This window comes from Rhea americana, unplaced genomic scaffold (assembly GCF_003343005.1).
Source record: "Rhea americana isolate MKP2758 unplaced genomic scaffold, rheAme1 scaffold_29, whole genome shotgun sequence".
NCBI classification, from domain to species: Eukaryota; Metazoa; Chordata; class Aves; order Rheiformes; family Rheidae; genus Rhea; species Rhea americana.
Window position 1 is genome coordinate 5639046 of NW_028186412.1, and position 21818 is coordinate 5660863.

The 21818-nt window shown below is 38.1% G+C and overlaps 1 protein-coding gene across 1 annotated transcript in view; it reads left to right on the forward strand.

Annotated features, from left to right (window-relative positions):
* Positions 1–321: 321 nt before the first annotated feature.
* Positions 322–21818, forward strand: part of ATM (ATM serine/threonine kinase) — an 84792-nt gene continuing 63295 nt past the window's right edge. Inside the window, exons 1-16 of the mRNA XM_085309060.1 lie at positions 322–641; positions 2019–2120; positions 2203–2315; positions 3716–3861; positions 4296–4460; positions 9980–10142; positions 10422–10660; positions 11766–11929; positions 12318–12487; positions 14548–14919; positions 15499–15693; positions 16015–16110; positions 17124–17349; positions 19690–19821; positions 20549–20674; positions 20784–20873. Of these exons, the coding sequence (XP_085165186.1) occupies positions 2049–2120; positions 2203–2315; positions 3716–3861; positions 4296–4460; positions 9980–10142; positions 10422–10660; positions 11766–11929; positions 12318–12487; positions 14548–14919; positions 15499–15693; positions 16015–16110; positions 17124–17349; positions 19690–19821; positions 20549–20674; positions 20784–20873 (2469 nt within the window). The 5' untranslated portion in view covers positions 322–641; positions 2019–2048. The remainder of the gene's footprint in view (positions 642–2018; positions 2121–2202; positions 2316–3715; positions 3862–4295; positions 4461–9979; positions 10143–10421; positions 10661–11765; positions 11930–12317; positions 12488–14547; positions 14920–15498; positions 15694–16014; positions 16111–17123; positions 17350–19689; positions 19822–20548; positions 20675–20783; positions 20874–21818) is intronic.

Consider the following 21818-nt stretch of genomic DNA (forward strand, 5'->3'; position numbering starts at 1 on the left):
GCGGGGCGTGGCGGTTGGTAACGGGGCTGCGAGGAGACGCGGGGGGCGCGCGGCGCCCTGCGGGGCCGCCGCCGCTGTGGCCGCCGCAGTTAGGGTGCCGCCGAGCACCGGAGGAAGGCGACTGCTGCCTTCCGTCTGGGCGCCCTGCCCGGCGCGCGGAGCGCCGCGTTGCCGCGGTTCTCGGCCAGCCCTGAGTTTGTGCTCCCGCCAGCGGTTTAGGAGCCGTTAGCGCCCGAAGCGCCGCTTCCTGCGCGCTGCCGTTCCCGGCACGAGCAGCGCGTTGGGAGAGGAGCGCTCCCCCCCGCCCCCAGCCGAGCGCCCGTGGGCGCCCGCGCAGCCGTTCAGGCTTGCCGCGGGCCCCTTCGCGAAGGCGCCTSCCTCGCCGCCGTCCCCTTCGGATCGTGCTTACTCGGCTCCGGTTCCCCCTTGGTTCTCTCCGCCCGTCTTAGCCGCTCTCGGCGGTGGCTGYGCGGTGGTACCTTAACGTTGTGTTTCGCGGCTTTCTCAAGTGCCGAGTTCTGGTCGCCTTTAAGACGTCTGGGTGCTGACTTAGAAGGGCGAGCGCAGGAAGGGAGATGCGCGAGTGTGTGGCAGGGAAAAGGCGTTTCAAGTGGTGACATCCCCGTAAATCCTAGCGCGGGGTAAGATGGAGAGATGGTCCTTCCGTAGGGGGTGGAAGACAGGGGCTCAGACTCTTCCAGAGAAAGGAGAGCTCTCAGTGTTCAGTTTTATGGCCAGGGCTGTCTRTCAAGTTTGACTTTGTGTTGAAGAACATGTTCAGTAGTTTTTTTTTTTTTCTGTGATATAGCTATAGATAGCATAAATGTCAAACTTTAGAAATCTGCTGTTTTGCTTTTACTTTACATAGGACTTACATCACAGGCTCCTGCCTCTGGGTGTGCCACATATTGSTCATCTCTTCTGCCCTTTCTTCTTCATCTCATATTTAATACAGCTAAAGTAATCACATGGAATGTAAAGCAGAGAAAATAATTTGCTATTAAACTATTTATTTTCCACACATTTTTTTTTCAGAGATGTGTGAAGTGACCCATTCATCTCAGCACAATCTCAGTTGAATCCAAAGGAGATGAATATAGTCTAAGACAGTAGATCTTTAAAGTTTTGATTGCCTTATTTATCTAAATGGTTATTTATGTTCTCACTTCGGTGTTCAAGGGCCAGTGATACKCATCATGTACACTCCTCCTCAGCTCTTTACTGCAGACTCAGCAGCAGGTACTTGGGGTTACTGCCAGCATGTCCATCTTSCTTTTTCTGACGAGTTTCTCTTGAGGCTAGTTTAAAGGAAGAGGTAAAAGAGARGCGTGGACACTGTATACAATTCCATTGTCGTGATCTGCATCAACATAATTTTCTGGAAAACCAGAAGTGTAAGATTGATCTGATTCTGACCTGTGTTAAAGGAGATGGGGCATAATCTTAAGTGGTCACAGAAGGAAAAAGTCTTTTCCTCCTATCATGGATATTTGAGCATCTTTTGGTATTTGGAGTCCAGGGGCATTTGCCAACATGATTCTGCCTGCAGTGCAGTGAAGGATGTTAAGAGTGAAAGAAAGTTTTTTTCAAAGGGCTGCCTTCTCCTCATCAGGTTAAGAGTGCTTCTGATAACTGCTAAGTCCTGAAGTTAGTGCTGTTTGCCCGATTAAAATGACATAGAGCTGAATGTAGTCTGATTACCATTCGTATTTCACTCTGTATTTTTTCTCTGCTTTTTCATTCATTATCAAAAGAAGTCAKTTGTGTGAAAGGCATCTTTGCTGTTATTGTCAACAACTGCTGCTCGTGGGAATAGATTGCATTCTTGACATGACRCTTTCTAGTTCTGTCTTGTGAGCCATAACAGCAACCCAGAGGTGAATGAGCTTTTCAGTGAAATAAGACTGTTGTATTTGATACAGAATTTTCAATATATTGCATTTCCAATTTTTAAGCTGGTTGATTTGGCTCTGTGTTAAATAAAATAATTTATTTCATCCTTTTATTTCTGTTTGCAGATATAAATGACTCTCCAGCTCAGCTGAACCATGAGTTTTGGATTACATGATCTGTTCATTTGTTGCCGTCACCTTGGAAATGATAGAGCTACACTACGAAGGGTAATAGTATTTCTTCTGGTGTGTATCATTCGCAATGAAGAGAATGATTAATAACTTTTTTTTTCCTGAAATACATTTTCAGAAAGAAGTTGAAAATTTCAAGCAACTCCTTTATGATTCTGAAATTGTTCTCCAGCTGGACCGGAATTCTGATTCTAGACAAGCAGCGCAGCTCGGCTGGGATGCTGTATTTGAGTAGGTTCTTTCACTGTCCAGAGCAAAGTGTTATTGTTATCTATTTATTTATTTATTTCTTCGYGAATGGTCACAGTTCTGTAACATGGAACATTATTATTTTGTTTATCAGGCTTATTTTAATGCTTACCTTTCTGCAGATTGTTTGAGGCCTCTTGTCAGCTTATAAACAAAAAAGACTTATGTTAGTCCCTAAAAGAAGTAAATCTGAAATTGCCAAATAATGCATTAACTGTCTCACTCCAACACTTTCCACATACAGAGGATGCAAGGGCACATACTGGGTTATAAATGTACAAACAGTAGACTTAACTGCTGAGAAACTGGCTGTTAATAGATGGTTAGTTTTTCTTACAAAAGTAATAGTTACTTTCTTGAAAAATATCTTCTACATCTGTTTTTCAGTTTATAGTTCATATCTGGATTATAGGTAGCTCATTTAAAATTTTTCTGTTACTGAATTCTTCAAGACACAATAAAAGGGCTGTGGCTTGTAAACTAAAGAGGTTTGTAGAGACTCATCTTTACATAATTACTTTAGATGTACTGTAAAATTGGACTGAATAGGATTGGGATACATTTTTAGAACAGTTGGGGCCCTGTACTGTTTTCATATTAAAACTGTGTCTGATGTACTAGTTTTCATAGGCAGGCATCTGGGCAGATTTCCATTATGCTTTTTAACTGGATGACATTTGCATGGTTCTTGTTTTACAGCTGTATCAAAACATTGTAAGAAGCATTCCAATAGATTTCTTATGTTGCTTTTGAGATGGTCAGACTCTAAACTGAATATAGTTTAATAGTGAAATAGCAAGCCAGAAAATCTACAGAAATTGCAACAAAGTCAGGAAAATGTTTAATCTATTTATAATGTATGTTACTTTTATGTGATAGAGAACTATTATTTTAATATATGAATAATCCCTTCTCCACGTTGCTGGAAGGTTTGTATTTTTCAGGAAGTGCAAAGTGTTAGGTTCAAAAGTATTCAGTTAAAACWTCCTGTCAACTGTAAGTGAGGTTGAGGTTTTCCTCAATACAGGAACTGAAGAGTACTGCTTGCTCTTTTGCGCTGTATGTTGCAGCATAAGTAACAAGCTTTAGTATTGCTTGTTTTCCTAATCATGGATTGTATGTTTAGCATTACGTAAAGTATATAGGAATACTCAGTTCTTACTCAAGATGTGTCTGGATCATCTTTAAGGCTATCAGCTCCTTTTATAAACCATTTCTAGCATGCTTACATTATAATATATTTTAGAGTTTAGTAGTGCTTTACAATCAGAATGGCTAAATAAGCAGGTAGTTGAGTTCTAAGTTAAAACAACATTTAATTACTTTACTTCGGTTAGCAATGTGCAGATCCTTGATTAATGTCTCTCTTGTATTTTTTGAAGAGCCCTGCAGAAATATTTCCAGAAAGAGATGGAAAGCCTCACACTGACAAACCCTAATGTATCTGTTTCAACCCAAACTTCCAGACAGAAAAAGATGGAAGCGATTGGCAGTTTGGTTAAATGCTTCGTCAGACATGCTAATGCAAGTCAGTAATGTATATCCATATAGCATTATTGATTCTTTTATTTGGTGTTTTACTTTTAACTCTTAATTTTGCACTGAACGAGTTATCAGAATGGAGTTTGTCTTTGCCCACTTTCAGGTGTTAAATAAATTAAATTTTAATTTTTAAWTTATTTTTAAAATTACATTTTAATTCTTTAATTAAACATATGTCTTCATGTGAATTAGTCCTTTATATTGCTGATGTTGACAGTGCCATTTTATTTATTTGCTTTGTGTATAACTGATGTATCTTTTCTCATAAGTAATTTAATTCTTAGCAGAACTGTTTCTGAACTGTATTTTTATTTTTCTTTCTAAATGAACATGGAAATATTAATTTTACAAGCCATTAATTCCAGATCTATTATGCAAACTTTTGATTAATTGCAGTGTTCATATTGTTTCTTCACATAGGAGGACCCAGACTGGCATGTCAGGAACTTATAAATTACATCCTGAAAGTCATGAGAGATGCAACAAGTTGTGCAGTTTATGGAGCTGACTGTAGTAGTATTCTCCTAAAGGATATTCTTTCAGTAAGGAAATACTGGTGTGAGATATCCCAGCAGCAGTGGTCAGGTAACATTTTCAAGACTACTTACAAATGTCTTTTGCTATTATGGGAGTATGTTTCAACATGTTTTAATTATCTCTTGCTATTGCTGTAAAGCCCTGTTGTGTGAGGTACTATACAAAACATGTGAAGAAAAATAGTCAGCCCTGAAGACTTACAGCTGAAATAAAGTCAGTCTCGAGTCTTTGTTGCTTTGTTTCTTTTTGCATATTTTTTGTCTATTTTCTGCTGAAGCATAAGTGCTTATATACGGTCAGTATATATAAATATACATGTCCTTTGCAGAACTTAACATGTGTTATAAATCCATTGAGTTTGTATGCAGGAAATAGTAAAACTGGTTTGATGGGCAGTTGTTTACAAGTTGTTGGCTGCTATAGTTTTGATACAGTTTGCGTACTACACTTAAAATTTATTACCTGACTTCTTCGTGACTTCTATCGCAAAAATCCTAAAAGCATTGATTCAGTGTTGCTATATGTTAATACTACATATAAAGAAATGATGAGAAAGGGTAAGGCTTAAATAGACAAAAACAGATTTAAAACTTGGTATATCATACAACCTCCACTGTGAATGAAAATGCAAACATAAATTTTTACTTTTTAGAGGACTGGGCTTGACTCTAAGACAGTTAACTTATAAAAGTTCTCCTCCTGGCTGAATGTATTTTGATCATCTAACTGGCATATAGTGAACTCTCCACTCATGTGTTTCGCTTTGTTTTGTATAATAGMGTAGATGATTAGTAACTTGAAAAAGAAAGTATTAAGAAGTTTTACAATCTAGTTTGTTCAATCTCTTCTGTGTAATTCTGGAGAAAGTGTAGAAATACAAAGCACTGTGCTAGGCAAATAGCAGTAGAATTTGCAGTCAGATAGACTTTGGATTTTTGAAAAGTATTTCTAAAAAATATTTTCTGTAGCTTGAAGAAAAGTGCTTAACTACAGAATATAAATAAACCTGCTCTGAAATAAACTCTGAATCACGGAATCACAGAATCACAGAATAGCTGAGGCTGGAAGGGACCTCTGGACATCATCTAGTCCAGCCTCCCTGCTCAAGCAGGATCACCTAGAGCATGGTAGACAGGGCTGCATCCAAGCGGGCCTTGAAGATCTCCAGAGGAGGAGACTCCACAACCTCTCTGGGCAACCTGTGCCAGGGCTCCGTCACTCTCACAGGGAAGAAATTCCCCCTCACGTTCAGGCGGAACTTCCTGTGCTTCAATTTCTGCCCATTGCCTCTTGTCCTGTCACACGGGGCAACTGAAAAGAGTTTGTCCCTGTCCCCTTGACACCCTCCCTTCAGGTACTTATACACATTGATCAGATCCCCCCTCAGTCTTCTCTTCCCCAGGCTGAAGAGGCCCAGCTCTCGCAGCCGTTCCTCAKAGGGCAGATGCTCCAGCCCTCTGATCATCCTCGTAGCCCGATGCTGGACTYTCTCCAGTAGCTCTGTGTCTCTCTTGTCCTGGGGAGCCCACAACTGGACACAGGATTCGAGATGAGGCCTCCCCAGGGCTGAGGAGAGGGGCAGGATCACCTCCCTCGACCTGCTGGCAACACTCTTCCTAATGCACCCCAGGAGACCATTGGCCTTCTTGGCCACAAGGGCACATTGCTGCCTCATGGTCAACCTCTCATCCACCAGCACTCCCAGGTCCTTCTCTGCAGAGCTGCTCTCCAGAAGGTCAGCCCYCASCTTGTACTGGTGCCTAGGGTTATTTTTCCCTAGGTGCAGGACCCTGCACTTGCCCTTGTTCAGCCTCATGAAATTCCTCTCTGCCCAGCTCTCCAGCCTGTCCAAGTCTCTCTGAATGGCAGCACAGCACTCAGGTGTAGCAGCTTGGGATCATCAGCAAACTTGCTGAGGAGGCACTCTGTCCCTTTATCCACCTAAATTGCATCCTCCAGAGCTAAACAAAATTAGAGACACAGATCACAAAACTCTTAAGAGGGCCCAGGTATCCACTGAGCAGTAGAAATCAAAATGCTACATTGGCATGAGAATGTACTTWAGACTGCTGTCAGTGTAGGCACTACACCTAAAGCATATTGGTATGATGCAGTCTCTGRTTGTAGCCCAAATGCTACTGCCTTATTCCATCTCCCTGCTCATCCCATTTTTGTATTTTTTGAAGCACATACAGTCTTAACCGTTATTGTTATAATCCTATATGTAAAGCTTTGGTGACTATCGCAGATGGTGCTATTTATGATTCAAGTACCCTCTCACTGTGTATCATTAGATAACTGCATGTTGCAGAGACATGGAGCAAGGGGTGGAAAATGACTTGGCCAGCTGAGCTGGCATGACTTGAGTAATTAGGCTGATGCCGGGGCCCACCTTTGGTATGTTGTTATGTAGTTGTTAGGGATGTAACTTTTTGTTAGAGCACAATTAGGCAGATATTATAGAAAAAAAAAAACATGTTTGACAGAAATAGGAGAACTGAACTTACCTAAGAATATTCGCCCAGCAATATACAACATGCAAYGCTAAATAGTGAGCACAGAGTAGTCCACCAACAAGTAAACATGAAACAATATGGATGATGTGCTCCACCTCATAAAACTCACCCACCACAGCCAGAACAGGGGCAGCACAACTGTACCTCAGGGGATGTGTGACCTTGRAGGACCTCTAGGTACACCTGGGAGGACCAGGCTAGCACAACCAGAGCCAACATGCTTAATGCCCTACTGCTTCCCACCACTGGCAATYACTGCTCTTGACAGCAAGGAAAGGGGAAGTAGAGATGACCACTTTTCTGTAACTTTGTAGCGTTCTACATGTAGTTCCCAGAGGCAATAAACACCCAAACTCCTTCACAGGGATTAAATTAATGTATAATAGTTAATGTGTGCATTTAGTCTGTGCTGACCTAAACTACAGCAGTAAGTTGCAAATTTTCCTTTTATTTAGTGTCCATTATTGGCTGAGGTAGGAAGCAGTCATGGTATCATCCCCTTACCTACATACACGTGGATGCTTATTCTGACAAGCACAAAAGGTTGCATATCCAGCTGTCCTGTGTCAGCCATGGGGGAGCAGTCTTGCTCCTTAGACTTCCGCTGTCATGAATGTTCTGATGCAGAGACCCTTCATGGCACTATACAGTCACTCTTATTTCATAGCTGGTCATGAGAATAATACTCAGGGTACAGAAGCACTATTCATCAGGAAGCCTGTAACTATGTCATTAGCTCGGGGAGAGGATGAAAAAGGATGTTCTGTCACATTTGCTGATGTGCTGCTGTATTTAAGACCATGCTGAGCTCATAGCATGCCATGTCATTATCCAGGGTCAGATAGATACATAGGTAAACATGCAACAGCAGAAATTCCAGGTAGCTAATTCCTAATGTGAGCAGTCTGTGTGTTCCCTGTAGGGTGCGTATTCTTTGTAATCCCTGTAGAAAGAAGATCATTCTTTAATCTAGATTAAAGGTAGTTGCTTTATTTAGAGGAGAGCCATAGCAAACATGGACGAGATGCCCTGATAGTGCTCTAAGACCCCCTGCACCAGGCACTTAATGTAACAAGAAATTCTTAATTCCTTCTCCAGTAAAAACCAGCTGCCAAAACAACAGAAGAGATTGACAGTGCCAAAGGGTCCTATTTCCACTCTTGGTGCTTAATACCAACTTTCCACTTTGTTTCTTCCTTAACCTAAAAGCTCAGATACTCTAGTTGCCATGCAACCTCCTGCTGCTGAGGTCAGCAGGTCTTAGGTTTCTCAGAGCTTGACTTCACCTGTTTTTGCAGGAGTTAAGGCGGAACTGGGACTTTCCCAGCCACCTACAAGAAGCTGTCCTTGATATCTTGAAGACTGTGGAAAGGGTGGCAATAAACAACAGTACAGTGCATTGTGTCCTCACATATATTCAAGGACAAGCAGGCYTTCTGTTTCCTTCTGCAGATGCTTTTGAAGAGCAGGATGCCTCCTCTTCTGGCCAATTCCCCCCCTAACCCCCCCATCTTGTCCCCATGTCATTATAGGCATCCTGGAGAGGATGCTGCAACATCTTAGGGCTGAAGCAGCCCTTCAGAGGRAGGGGAGGAGAGGGAGGGCACCATGAAAGCTGTGTTTGGAAGGATCACAAAGGTTTGTAAACAGGACTGACAACAGGTCTTGGCTCACTTGGATGAGACTTGACAGAGGACTGGGAATCAGAAGCTCTGGAGATGTGACAATAGCAGCAGTTCCAGCAAGAAGAGACACTAGACCGTGCTCTTGAGGAGTGACTAGAGTGTCAACAGTTGAACTTGGAGAAGAATGAAACTCAGTCCAGTGCTGAGGGGGATTTCAGCTCCTCCAGTGATTTGTGTGGGGGCCTGGTCCACAGAGTCTCCATCTGGGTGTCTCAACAGAACTTGGAGAATGAGGCATGACAGCATGGTTCAGAGACCACTGTAACTTTTGGAACTTTTTTTTTTTCCCTCCATGAATGCAGATGTTGTTCTTGCTCTTTTAGTTTGGTCAGATTGACCAGATTTTGGTAATGTTAGCCTCCTGTAGATTCTGTTGGCCCCCAGAAGAAAGTTCATATTGCTGGCTGCTATACTCTTTTCTTTCCTATGCTCTCTTTGGATCCAGATTTTAAAATACCCTCTGCCCTATTTCCCTTCTTCCTTGTTTGTTTCTGTATGCATTATGGGCTGTATTGGTTCTCCCAGACAGTCATAGAATGACAGAATAATTCATGTTAGAAGGGATCTCAGGAGGTTTCTAGTTCARCTTCCTATTCAAAACATGCTTAGCTATGAGATCAGACTAGCTGGTGATCTAGAGTCAAGTTTTCTTGTTTCTTAAATGCTTTTGCTGATTTGTTTAGCTGCAGGTTTGCCTCCCATGCAGATTCTTGGCTTTGCATAAAGCTTCATGCTTTTCCTGCATGTGAATTCTTCGAGGGGAGGGCAGCAGGGAACGTGCAAGGGATCCTCTTCAGTGTTGTGCAGGCCTTAGTAGATTTAYGGACACCTTGGCAGGACTCACAACACTAACACCTTCCGTATCTCTGGCCTCATATGCAACAGAAAATTGGCACCTTCTTCCCAAGGTCTAGATCATTTGCACTGCTCGTGTAACTGTCTGCATCACGGGAAGCAGAGATAGTGCATACCYCTACGTTACTGTGTCACAAAGCTTTAACTGGGCGACAGCGGTGCCCGAGCTGTGCTGAGCAATCCATGTAAAGGGAGCTGAGTGTGGAAGTAGTTGTAGAAGTCAACCATATAGCTACAGCTACTTTGCTATCTGTGACACAAAACCAGTTGTATCCCAACTCAGAACAAATGTAGTTCTCCTTGAAGGGTAAACAAGCCCACATCAGTTTTCTTTTTTTTTATGATTAACTTTTGTGAATAATCACATGCAGCTGCACTGAGAATACTTTTTTTCGTCTATATTTAATGTAATACTTCAAGCATTTTTGATGTCATCCTCTTAAATACATATTTTAGATGTATATATRCATGTTTATAACATAAATATATATATTTTTTGTTACATTTTTAGAGCTGCTGATCCTCTATGGCCAATTATACCTCGAACGTTCTGGGAAGATTAATAGAGTTTTGGTGGCTAGAATAATTCACACTCTTATGAGGGGATATTGCTTCCAAACTAATGGAAGTTCTGATATGTTTATCTTCTTTTCAAAAGCAATGCAGTATGTGAGGTATGTTGCGAGTGCTCCTTTTGTATCCTAATACCTATCTTGAAAAAAAAAATTTTTTTTCAAGTATTTGGGATTAGACTTCAGTAATAACAGATATGTTACTATAAACATATTTTGTTAGTTTGTCTTTGGACTATTTTAAGCTATTAATAACTTATGTATTTGATAGGTAAATAATATTCAGAGTACAATACTTGCTAATATTTACATTTAAACAATTCCTGTGATAAGAAATACGGTTATTTCTTTTGGAGTTTGAGTATGTGATTTACATTGCAGGCAGGAGAAAAACACTGCAGGCCTGGATCATATTCTTGCAGCAATGAATATCTTTTGCAATACATTTGCTGTCAACTGTCGCATGCGGATTTGTAAAATAGGAGAAGAAATTTTGCCTACAGTGCTTTATATATGGACTCAGTATAGACCAAAAGATTCCCTGAAAGAGTCAATAATTGAGTTATTTCGTCTCCAAGTTCATATTCATCATCCAAGAGGTGCAAAATCTCAGGAAAAAGGTACAACAAAAAGCTCTCCTGTTTTTTTTTTTCCTAGCACTGTGTATGATTGTTCAGATTACCATGCTTAATTTTTGAATTTTGATACTGTATTGAAAATATTAATGGGAATAACTATWGCTTGTTTCGTACTATCAATTTGAAAGTGAGTTTTCAAAGTATATTTTATATACTGATTCATTGCTCAGTATTAGTGAATACTAACTTTGTTTCTCATTCCTTGCATCATCCTGTTTTTTCTTTGTTTACTATTGTCATAATTTTATTCTTTTCTAGGTCTGTTAGTAACAGACATCTCTAGTACTCAAGGATTTCCTCTAAAAAAAAACCCCTTTTAAAAAATCTTAGCAACTTAATGAAAACCTACAGTCCACTTTTTCTGGGGAAAAAAACTTTTTTGGGTGGAAATTATTTTATTTTTTATGTGTGAAAATATTTAACCTAAGTCACTGCTGTTTTAACAGTTTCCTGTTTAATCCAGTACTTCCTAATTCATTAGCGTACCTGAGAGAAATGAATACATCAGCCTTAAATTAAGAAGAAAAATACAGGAATTTATTTCTTCATTATTCCCACGAGAAGTTGGATCTTATTGGTTATGTTTTTATTTTAATTTTTATTAACAGAAATTGTTTTGTTTAGGGCTAGTTATTCTTCAGGATGTTTGTGTTCTATGAGTGTGCTAATGGACGGTGCTATAACACTGTTGGTTAGATGTAATTTGAAACACTTTTTGTTTTCTTAGGCTGAGAGGATGAGCTTATCAAACATTTCTGGCAAGTCCTGGAAAATTATTCTAATTCTTTTATGAGCCATGCAACAAATTGGCTTTGGGAGAGATGGGAGTTTCAGCTTCCTGAAGTATTAGATACTTACCTCTTAAGTTTTCCTCTTTTGGAGGAAATGAATGATTCTGTTCCCCCTTTTCTTTGCAAATGTTCAAACACCAAATTTTATACTGTTGAATCTATTGAAAAATATTATTTGTTGTCAAACTTTATCTATTTTACTCTGATTTTGGCTGTATTGCATAGTTGAGGTAGGTTACATACTCTACGAAGTGGGCAGTACATTCATTATCTTTACATTATTTTTGCATGTACAGGTGCATATGACTCAACAAAATGGCAAAGTATCTTACATAATCTGTATGATCTGCTGGTGAATGAAATAAATCTCATAGGTAGTAGAGGAAAGTATTCTTCAGGCTCACGTAATATTGCTGTAAAGGAAAATTTGATTGAGTTAATGGCTGATATTTGTCATCAGGTAACTTATTATATATATTTTAGTTTAATATTAAGTTGGTATGTGTACTTAACGTGTTTTGTATTTTGCTTTTGCAAGTAATACGGCTTTAACATTTCCACAGAACTGCTTTCCAAAATAATAGTACCTTTTTTCCTTTTTCTATTGTGTTTAATTGTTAACTTTTTTGCAGTTTAGAAAGTTTGTACTCCTAAGTTACGGTAGATTTYATTACTGTTGCTTATAAGAATATAAGCATAAATTCTACTATAATAGATAATAATAAATAAGTTAGCTTATTGCCACTTAAGAGGTTTTAGGCATGGTAAAAATCTTGACTAGTTTGAAATTTCAAAATTTCTTTAAATATTACTTTTTCATTTGAGTACTTGTTCATATCTCTATAAAGCTTTTTACTGATGATACAAGAATTCAGGAAATTGGCCCATCGTACGTCATTTCGCAAAGAGACTCCAATGATGTAACAGTACCAAGCAAACGCAGGAAGATTGAACTAGGCTGGGAAGTAATTCGAGACAACCTGCAAAGATCACAGAAGGATTTTGATGTCATACCCTGGTAATAACATCTTTACTTGAAACAAATATCACTACAAACATCTTTTTAAATGTAATTGTTCTCCTGAATGTATCGTGCATTCAAATGAGGTGTGTGCACCTGCTGTAATTAGTGTGACTTACATGTAAGCARTAAGCTCAGTTCTCACAGCATTTGGAAAGTAACGATTACTGTTCTTGGTAATCTTGCATTGAAAATTTGGTATCTTTGGTTTCCTAAGGGGAAAAAAAAAGAGGTCTAGTAAATTGTGTTGTAGTAGTATAAGATGTTGCCACCACTGATTTTTTGCCTATCTTTTGGGCTAAGTATTACCTATCTTTATGTAAGGGAATGTGTGTGTGTGATCCAACATGTGAATATTATGAAACTAAGTTGAGGTTTACTGCTCTCTTAAAAAGTATGTGTCAGGGAAGAGCAGCCAGTAGCAGACTGTCAACTCAGGACTAGTATACACAGTTTGTTTTAATATRTAGCCTAAAAACTGTTCAAATGCAGAGCTTGGGCCCTAAGGAAGGGGAATTTTGGAACTGGAGATATAGCTGAACATCACCTTCCATTGAGTGCCACGGGAGAAAGAATCTCTGGCAGAGCATTGCAGGATCTGTAGATGTTATTAAAAGACCACAACCTGATTTTTCCAGAGCATATTAGTTGTAGTTCTAAATTCAAGAATGTCGACTCATTAGCTTCAAAATTAAATTAAAACATTAATTAATGTTTTAATAAATTAAAAATTAAAATTAAATTGGATGTTATTGCAACCTCGTGGTCAACCTGACTCTTTCTTGGAAATTGTTGTAGAAGATACCAGACTAGCTTAGCTACTTGTGTATCATGCCCTGAGCTGCAGGGAGCAGGAGGAGACGGTGTTGTTTGTGGTATTGAGGTAAAATGACTAGGTTCTGAYTGAGAAGTAAACAAGCCGTTCTGCATAGAGGTGGCAGTCTCCAGGAAATGCTGGCAGTTGTGTGTTTTAATCATTTTCACTCTCACGAGTCGGCGCAATGGTAGGCAGAAGTTTTAACATTTATATTACTGAYTTGAATAGCTAACGTGACAGTATCTAACTAAAATAATGTAGATCTAACCAAGTGATGGAGATAACACACAAAATACTTCTTATGGAGACAATGTTTTGAATTGTTTTAATAAAGTAAGACAGTAATCCTTGCGGTGTTCATTGTTTTACCCACATGTTGAGATGCCGTATTTTTCAGACAATGACTTAATCGAATTCTGTTATTTAAGCTGAAGAAAATGCTAGAAAACAAAGAATAATYAGAAATAAATTTTGTGCAATATTARTTAAGCTTTAATACTGTGGTCAGAAAAACACATGGGTGCTAAACTGATGGCATACAGGCAAATTTTTGTGGCTCTTGCACCATTATCTCCCTAGCTATCACTTCTATGACTATCCTTCCTTTTAGAGACATAGWGTAAAGATAGTCCAAATATTAATAATATTTTCACTTATGCTGTTTTATATTTTCCCCAAAACATATTTCACCACTTCCCTTTGATGATGGATTAATTTACAGTGCAGGAGGCTTATAAAGAAACATACTATACACTTGCATAAAGCAACAATATATTATATTTTTCTTCAGTGACAAATTGTTTGAGATACACAACATCTGTATTCAAAAGCCAGTGAATCTTACGTTTTCTGATTCTTTAGGCTTGTTCAGTTCATCTCAACTCAACAACCTCTCAGACTATAAACATTTTTTTTCTTTGACTTCAAGCCAAACTGCTGGGTTATTGTAATCAAACCCTAGTTTAAACTGCTTTCATTTTTGGCGACAATACTGTACTAACTGAAATCTGTAGGAGTGTTGTCTTCTCAGATTTCTGTAATTTATCATATATTAGATTTTTAGTAATTACAGTTTAGTAATTGTAGTCTTTTCATTTAGGGTACCCTAAGATTTCATACACTGTATTTCCTTTTTATTTCTTCAGARAATTCATGTTTGCACGCTTAAATCACACTTCAGCACTCCTTGCTTAATCACACTTCCTGTTTCATATTAATTGCTTTGCTTTCTGTTTTCAAGGTTACAGATTACAGCTCAGTTAATATCAAAGTATCCCATGAGTCTTCCAAATAGTGAAATACCTCTCTTRCTCAATGTACTTCATCAGTTGCTACCTCAGCAGCGACAAGGAGAAAGGACTCCGTATGTACTGAAGTGCCTTACAGAGCTGGCTCTGTGTCAAAACCAGAAAACTGGTTTGAAAAGCACCCACAAGTTGGAGCTGCAGAGAACCTGGGCAAAGATTTGGTCTCTTACCATTCGCAGCATAAGTTTTCAGCAAATTGAAATAGCCAGCTTTGGGCTACTTGGAGCCATGATTCAAGAAAACCTTGTTGTAACAGATAAAGAAGTCTGGAAGATATTTTCAGGACCTTTATGCAAGCCTTCAAGGTAAAATGAGAATAATTGTGTTGGATTAATATTGCTTTTTAATTTATGCCAATAGAAAACTCTATTTATAATTGTTATGACTGTATTTCTAGTTAAGGATTAATATTGCTTTTTAATTTATGCCAATAGAAAACTGTATTTATAATTGTTATGGCTGTATTTCTAGTTAAGAACTCACCAAAGTCCTACGTAAGCATTTGAAACTGAGAGAAATACTTATGTAAGTCTAAAAGTAGAAGTGGAGGAGGAGAGGCAAGCATCTTCAAATGTAAAATCTAACTGAAAAAGATTTGATTTGTGAAGTTAAAAAGTATGTTTCCTCCTAAATATAATTTGATTCTGAAACCAGTGTTCTGATATCAGTGTCTGAAATAGACAGGGAGCACCTGTAATAGTCAACACTATTTGCAGAGATTCTTGTGAGTGAGTATTCTGGTATGCATGCTTATTAAGTTGCTTGTCATGCTCCTAGAGCTGTCCTGCATGCACAAGTACTAACTGACTCTGCTTTAGAGTATTGTTCAATAAATACTAMATTGTCGTTTCTCACAAATGTTCTGTGTTCCTTTTTTGTTACAGTTCTGCTATACGCTGTTTAGCATTAGTGATGTCTGTCTGCTCAGTGCCRGAAAATTTAGATGTAGGAATAGAACAGAATAATTGTGAGAGAAATCTGGGTTCCGTGTTAAAGGAGGCAATAATGAAATGGGTACTCTCCTGCTCTTTGGAGGAAGAAATGGAAGAATGTGCAGAGTTGCCTCCTGTGCTATGCAGGTAAAGTCTCTGAGCAGAACTTTATATGTAAACTGAGCTTATAATGCAGAAGGTTGCCAAGAGAAAAGTGGAGTAGCAGAATTGTATGTTGTTAATGTTTTCCTAGAGTTTATAGAGTTTTTAAAGCTTACTATAGGATGTCATTTGGGGAGTGTAGTTTAGCTGTGTGTCCATAGCACAGCAGCTAGGTGATGTATATGGGTTAGAAATCTTAAGTGAAAAGCTAAGCTTTCACTTAGTGAATCTGGTAAATATTTGTGTAGCAATCCCAATAGCTTGTCTGAATGAAAGAAAACACAAATCCATTTTCTTTTTTTACAGTGATTTTCCTCATCTTTTACTACAAAAAATCCTTGTGAGCCTTACAATGAAGAACTGCAGAGCTGCAATTAATTTTTTCCAAAGTGCTGCTGAGAGGTATGTTTTTAAACCATTCGTTGTAGATACTTAGGCTTCTTAGATTTGTCATTATAGCACACAGTTACAACAAAATGCGTAAGTTCCTAAAGCTCTTTTGCATCTTTCTGTAAAACATCATTCAGACTCCATGAAAATGGTAGAGCTTTTGCAATATATTATAGTGCCGTAAGTGGATTTTACAATAGTCTTGCTGATATTCAAAGCTCCAAGTACTGAAGAAAATATCCTACAAGAGAGTGAATCATATCTCTTCAGCAATACAACAAAGTAAAATAACTATAATAGGTTTGGCTCTTTTACACGTAAGTACCTAATAGTTATTTTAATTCATTATATATTGTAAATAATGTGTAAATTTGTATAAACATGTATCCATGCTGTTTAACATTACCTTCCATTCTAGAAGAAACATATATCTTAGGAGTTTTCTAGAAGGTAATATCTATAAAGGCTAGATGGTTGCATTCCATGCGTCTTTGTGCCACTCCAACTATATATGTTGCCCCAGCCATGTTACTTGCGCCTGTCAAAGTCACTATGAGAATGCTGTTATGCCTTTCATATATGCATTATGTTCAAGCTCTTGGACTATGTCCAATTTCCTGTTAATGAGACTAGAATGTTTGTGTAAGTTTTTCTGCTTTACTTTTCTATATRGAAGTTAGAATACTAGTTTCAGGGTTGCTGTGAGCTTCTGCTCCAATTCTGTGAAAGCAGGTTGAGGTCCGCTATCATAACATAAAACAGATGTTGCTGTATAAACTACACTAGAACTTATGATGTGTGTGTAGGCTTTATTTTTCTTTATCTCTAACAGAGCTAAAATGGCAAGTATGCATTCCATAGAGAAATTCACCTCAGAAGTGATAAAGATTGACCATAATTTGGAAGCAGATAAAAGATAAAATATTTGTTTTGCTTTTATTTCTTTCTTACATTTAAATAACAGTTTTAAAGACTTCTAAGTTATATACAGGCTGTTAAAGTAAGAATGATGTCTCTTCTTCAAGTGTGCAGCACTTGCAAGGGATAGAAGAAACCAGTTTATCTGATGTAGAAGAGCTGTATCTGCAGACAACATTTGATGAAATGGATATTTTCAGTAACTTTGCAGTAAACACTGGAGATAAAAATGTGACTACTTCGAGATTTTCTATCAACCAGACTCTTAGGGAAACATTGGAGTACTGTCTTACAGCGATGTCAGAAAAACTTTTAAGTAACTATGCTCCTAAGGTAAGTAGGAAATTACAGTTGAATCATTATGTTTGTGCTGCCAAACAATATAGTTTGAAGACCCAAAGTGTATAGACTTTCATTCCTTTTGCTGCTAAAAATGAATTGGAAACATTAAAAAAATCCAATAATGCAAGACAAAAATCTTTATTTCTTTATATAGTTGTCAAAATACCTGTATTTGCTATAGATATGTGAGTACTTACGAGCTGTAAGAAGTTTAAGAAGTAGATGTATGTGCAAAGCTGCTAGGTAAACCATTGTTGCCCTATTTTTTTGTCATGTTTTCTCCCACTTCTGTCTTCTTATGGGAGAGAGAACTGAGGAGGGATCTTATCAATGTGTATAAGTATCTGAAGGGAAGATGTAGAGAGAATAGGGCCAGACTCTTTTCAGTGGTACCCAGAGATAAGACCAGAGGCAACAGGCACAAATTGAAACTCAGGAAGTTCTGTCTGAACATGAGGAAAAACTTCTTTATTGTGAAGGTGACTGAGCACTAGAACAGGTTATCCAGGTAGGTTGTGGAGTCTCCATCCTTGCCAATATTCAAAAKCCATCTGGACATTGTCCTGAGCAATGTGCTCTAGGTGACCCTGCGTGAGCGAAGGGGTTGGACTAGATGATCTCCAGAGGTTTCTTCTAACCTCAGTCATTCTGTAATTCTGTGATTGTTGCCAGTTTTCAGCCAAGATAGCCTGAGGCATAGATATTTCACATACTTAGGATCCTAAAAATTTTGTAAAATGAGACTGCCGTGTGGAGGAGTAAGTGTAAAGAAACCTGCAAATAAAGCCTATAATAAGAGCACAACCAGTGCTCAAGGAAAGTGACAATCTCCCTTTACACAGCACTTTTTAGACTGCATCTAGAATAGTGCATACAATTTGCCCCCTGCTCACTATAGGACAGACGTTGAGAAACTGAAACTAGTTCAGTGGAGGACTGCCGAGATGGTCAGGCTGGAGCACTTGCCCTGTGAGGAAAGGCTGGGGGAGCTGGGCTTGTTTAGCCTGAAGCAGAGAGTGCTCCAGGGACACCTGACAGCAGCCCCCAGTGCCGACTAGGAGGTTGTTGAGGAGACAGAGCCAGGTGTTTCAGTGGTGCATGGCAGGAGGGCAAGGGACAACAGACGTACATTGAAACAAGAGATGTTCACACTAGTACAAGGAGACGCTTTTGCCCCATGAGGACAGTCAGGCAGTGGCACGAATTGTGCAGAGAGGTTGTGCAGTCTTCTTCCTCAGAGGTTCTCAAGACCCAACTGRATGAATCCCCAACCATATGGGTCTGACATCAGAGCTGATTCTCCTGTGAGCAGGAGGATGGAACCAATGACCTCTTGCAATCCATTTCAACCTGAATTACCCTACGAGCCTGTTTAGAACTTTTTTAAACAACAGTTTCTCTCTTTTTGRAAAATATTCGAGCTTACAGGGCAAGAGCTACCCTATAGTGGTGAAAGATTTACTAAAAGCAAAAGGATAAGCTTTTTAAACTTCAATTCCTTTGACAGGCTTGCACTGATTGTAATATAGTGGTGTAACTTCTTGCAACTTCTTGTTAAGATTCTGTAAGGTGTTTCAAGTGAGAGAAGCAGTATCRGAATTTGGAACAAAATACTGACAATTAGGAATTATAAAACTTGTTTCTCGTTTTGCAAGTATAATAATGGTGTTTATGCATAAGTTTTCTGGTCTTTTGCAGATAGCTACYTTTCAGGAATGTGGTAGCAATGCTTTTTAGTCTCCCTTCCTGAGAAAATAAGAGAAATAATAATTTGTCTGCTCTTTCTCCTCCTTTTATCCAAACAATTTAGGCAGGTGAAAAGGGGTCTCTTAAGATATTCCTACAACAGGCCTRCATGCACTCACAACTCTCTAAGATATTTGTCTGTTGACACAAAAGCTGCTAAGAAGCAGGTTATTAATTTCCTAAGATGGCAAGAGACGGCAGTAGCAATGTGTTCTTGACTAGGCTCATACTGTCTCTTTTCCTGGCAGGAGGTAAAGGAAATAAGCAGAGTGCATGGGAAGAGCTGAAAATATTGCTATGATGGAATCCAAAGGAGAGGGAGAATTTATACTGTGAATATACATTGTGAGGAAAAGTGTAAAGGCTATGGGAAGTGCAGAGAGTGTTAAAACATGGAGAGCCAGGAGGATGTGTTAGGGAGTGGGGCAGCTGCAAGGTGCAAAACCCTGTGATGCAAAGCTTCAGTAATTCTGATGAAATATGTGTGTAAGAGCTTCAGAGTTAAAAAGAAACACTAAATAATTCTGTACTTTAGCAGAAGTTTAACGTTAAACCACTAGTATTTATCCTTTGTATTTGATTTAGTCCAAGCTTATTGGTGCAGAACACCTTGTCCGATGTGTCAGTCTCTTGACTGGTGTTCTTGGTTGCTACTGCTATGCTGGTATATTTACTGAAGATGATGTCTGTAAATCAGAATTGTTCCAGAAAGCTAAGGTAAGCAACAYTATGTTTGGGAGCTATTAAAAATACAATAAACCATTAAATATAAAATCATTTAAAAAATTATATTCCTATTAACACATTTTCRGAGCATTAATGTTTCCACTGATTTCTGCCTAAAAAACCCATAGAGYTGAGAGATACCTGCTGCTGAATGTTACTGCTGCTGAAATAGAAGCATCACTGAAATTCTGTCAAAACAGTGATAAACCAGTTTTGTAGCAGAAGATATTCTAAATTGATAAATTTCTTTATCACCTCCTTAAAAAAATAATTGAGGACCATGTGGCCAAAGGACTATTTAAAAGGATAGTAAGTCTTTTCATTTAGAGGTTTTTATGCAGGGGTTTGTTAAGTTCGTTTGATAGTTTAAGGCGGTATGAAGACAGCTCTTTTTATTTTTTTTAGTATGTGAGGAGTTTTTTTGCTTAAATATGGAAACCTAAGTAGTACACATTATGGAGAGATGCCATATTTTTCTTTTGTGATTAAAATGCTAACATTTCAGACAGACCATGTGATCTTTTTGTTACTTCTAGAGAGGAAAGAGTGAAACAAAAGAGGAAAAAACAATAAATGTTATRCCCAAAACTGCTGGCTCACACTATATATGTCAAAACTTGAGTATGGATGAGAATCACATGTTATTTTATCTCTGTGTATATGCCGACGTATAAAGGAATTTAACTCAGGTATTTAAACTGTGTTGTGTTTTTACTAGTCTCTCATTCATTATGCTGGAGAAAGCATTTGTGACTCTAAAAACAAACTAAATGAAGATACCCAAATCAACTCACTGAGGACTTTGATAACGCAGTATACAAAATGTTTATGCAACTCTACCAAGGTAGAGTATATAAAGTAATTTCTATTTCTTCCTTAATGAGTTCACAAAATAGGATATGGTACCTGAAAAAAAACAAATTAACTTATTTCTACATCTTGCTTTCTTACAGAACAGTGCTAATAAGATGCTGTCTGACTTATTCCTGCGTTTGTTAACATCAAAACATATGAATGATCTTGTAGATATTTGCAAACATCTGGTAAGTATGTTCTCCATGTTTCTAAATGCAGTGCTTCTCTATGGGAGGACTATTTATATATTTTAATAATTTGGAGGCGAACCGAATGACATACCTATTATTAAAATATATATCTATACACACACACAGAGTTTTACAGAGATTTCTAATTAGAAACATTTCTGTTTAGCAATCTTATATTGTGAACACAGGTGTAGAGAGGAAAAAAGATTTGAAGAAAGTTGGCCTGCCAGCTTACATTAAACAACAAATTATATCATGTTAATCTTTGGAAAATTTTTAATACAATATTAGAGTAAAAGTATGTACAGACTGTGTGCCATAGAAAGAATTTCTATAACATACAACATTTAATTTTAATAGATATATAAAGTTTTATATGTTTATATATTGATGGATTTATGTGCTTTAAAACATTTTTAAAGATGTTTCTTAAATAGATATTAATTCTTTTAACTGTAAATGGCTCTCCTTTCTCAAAAATAACTGACAAAAGTAATAGGATAGCATATCATGTATTTAGCAAAAAATGTTAAAACAACTCTTTTTGGCATATTGGGTTGTGATCAGGTCTAGGTTGACAAAATCCTTTGTATTTCAGATGAGGAGAAGCTAAGAGTCTTACCTTTGGTTGACGTGTCATCTAGTAGAGAAAGCAATAGTTACTCTGCCTTTCGGAAAGGTCATACACCGTCCTTTCATTTCTGTATAATTATGACAGTAATGCCAGCCATTTAGAGAGAGCTGCTTTTCAAATGCTAAGAATGTCCTTGGCATTATTTAAAACACAGCAGATAGTACCTGTCTTAGGAACCTTRTGTCCTAAAGAGAGTTGTTCAAGTCAAGCAATTTACATGCCTAGGGTTTATCACAAAAGGTTAAATTCATAAATTCAAGATAGCATTTATTTTTCTTCACCCTTTTTAGTTCAGTAGGATACTATAG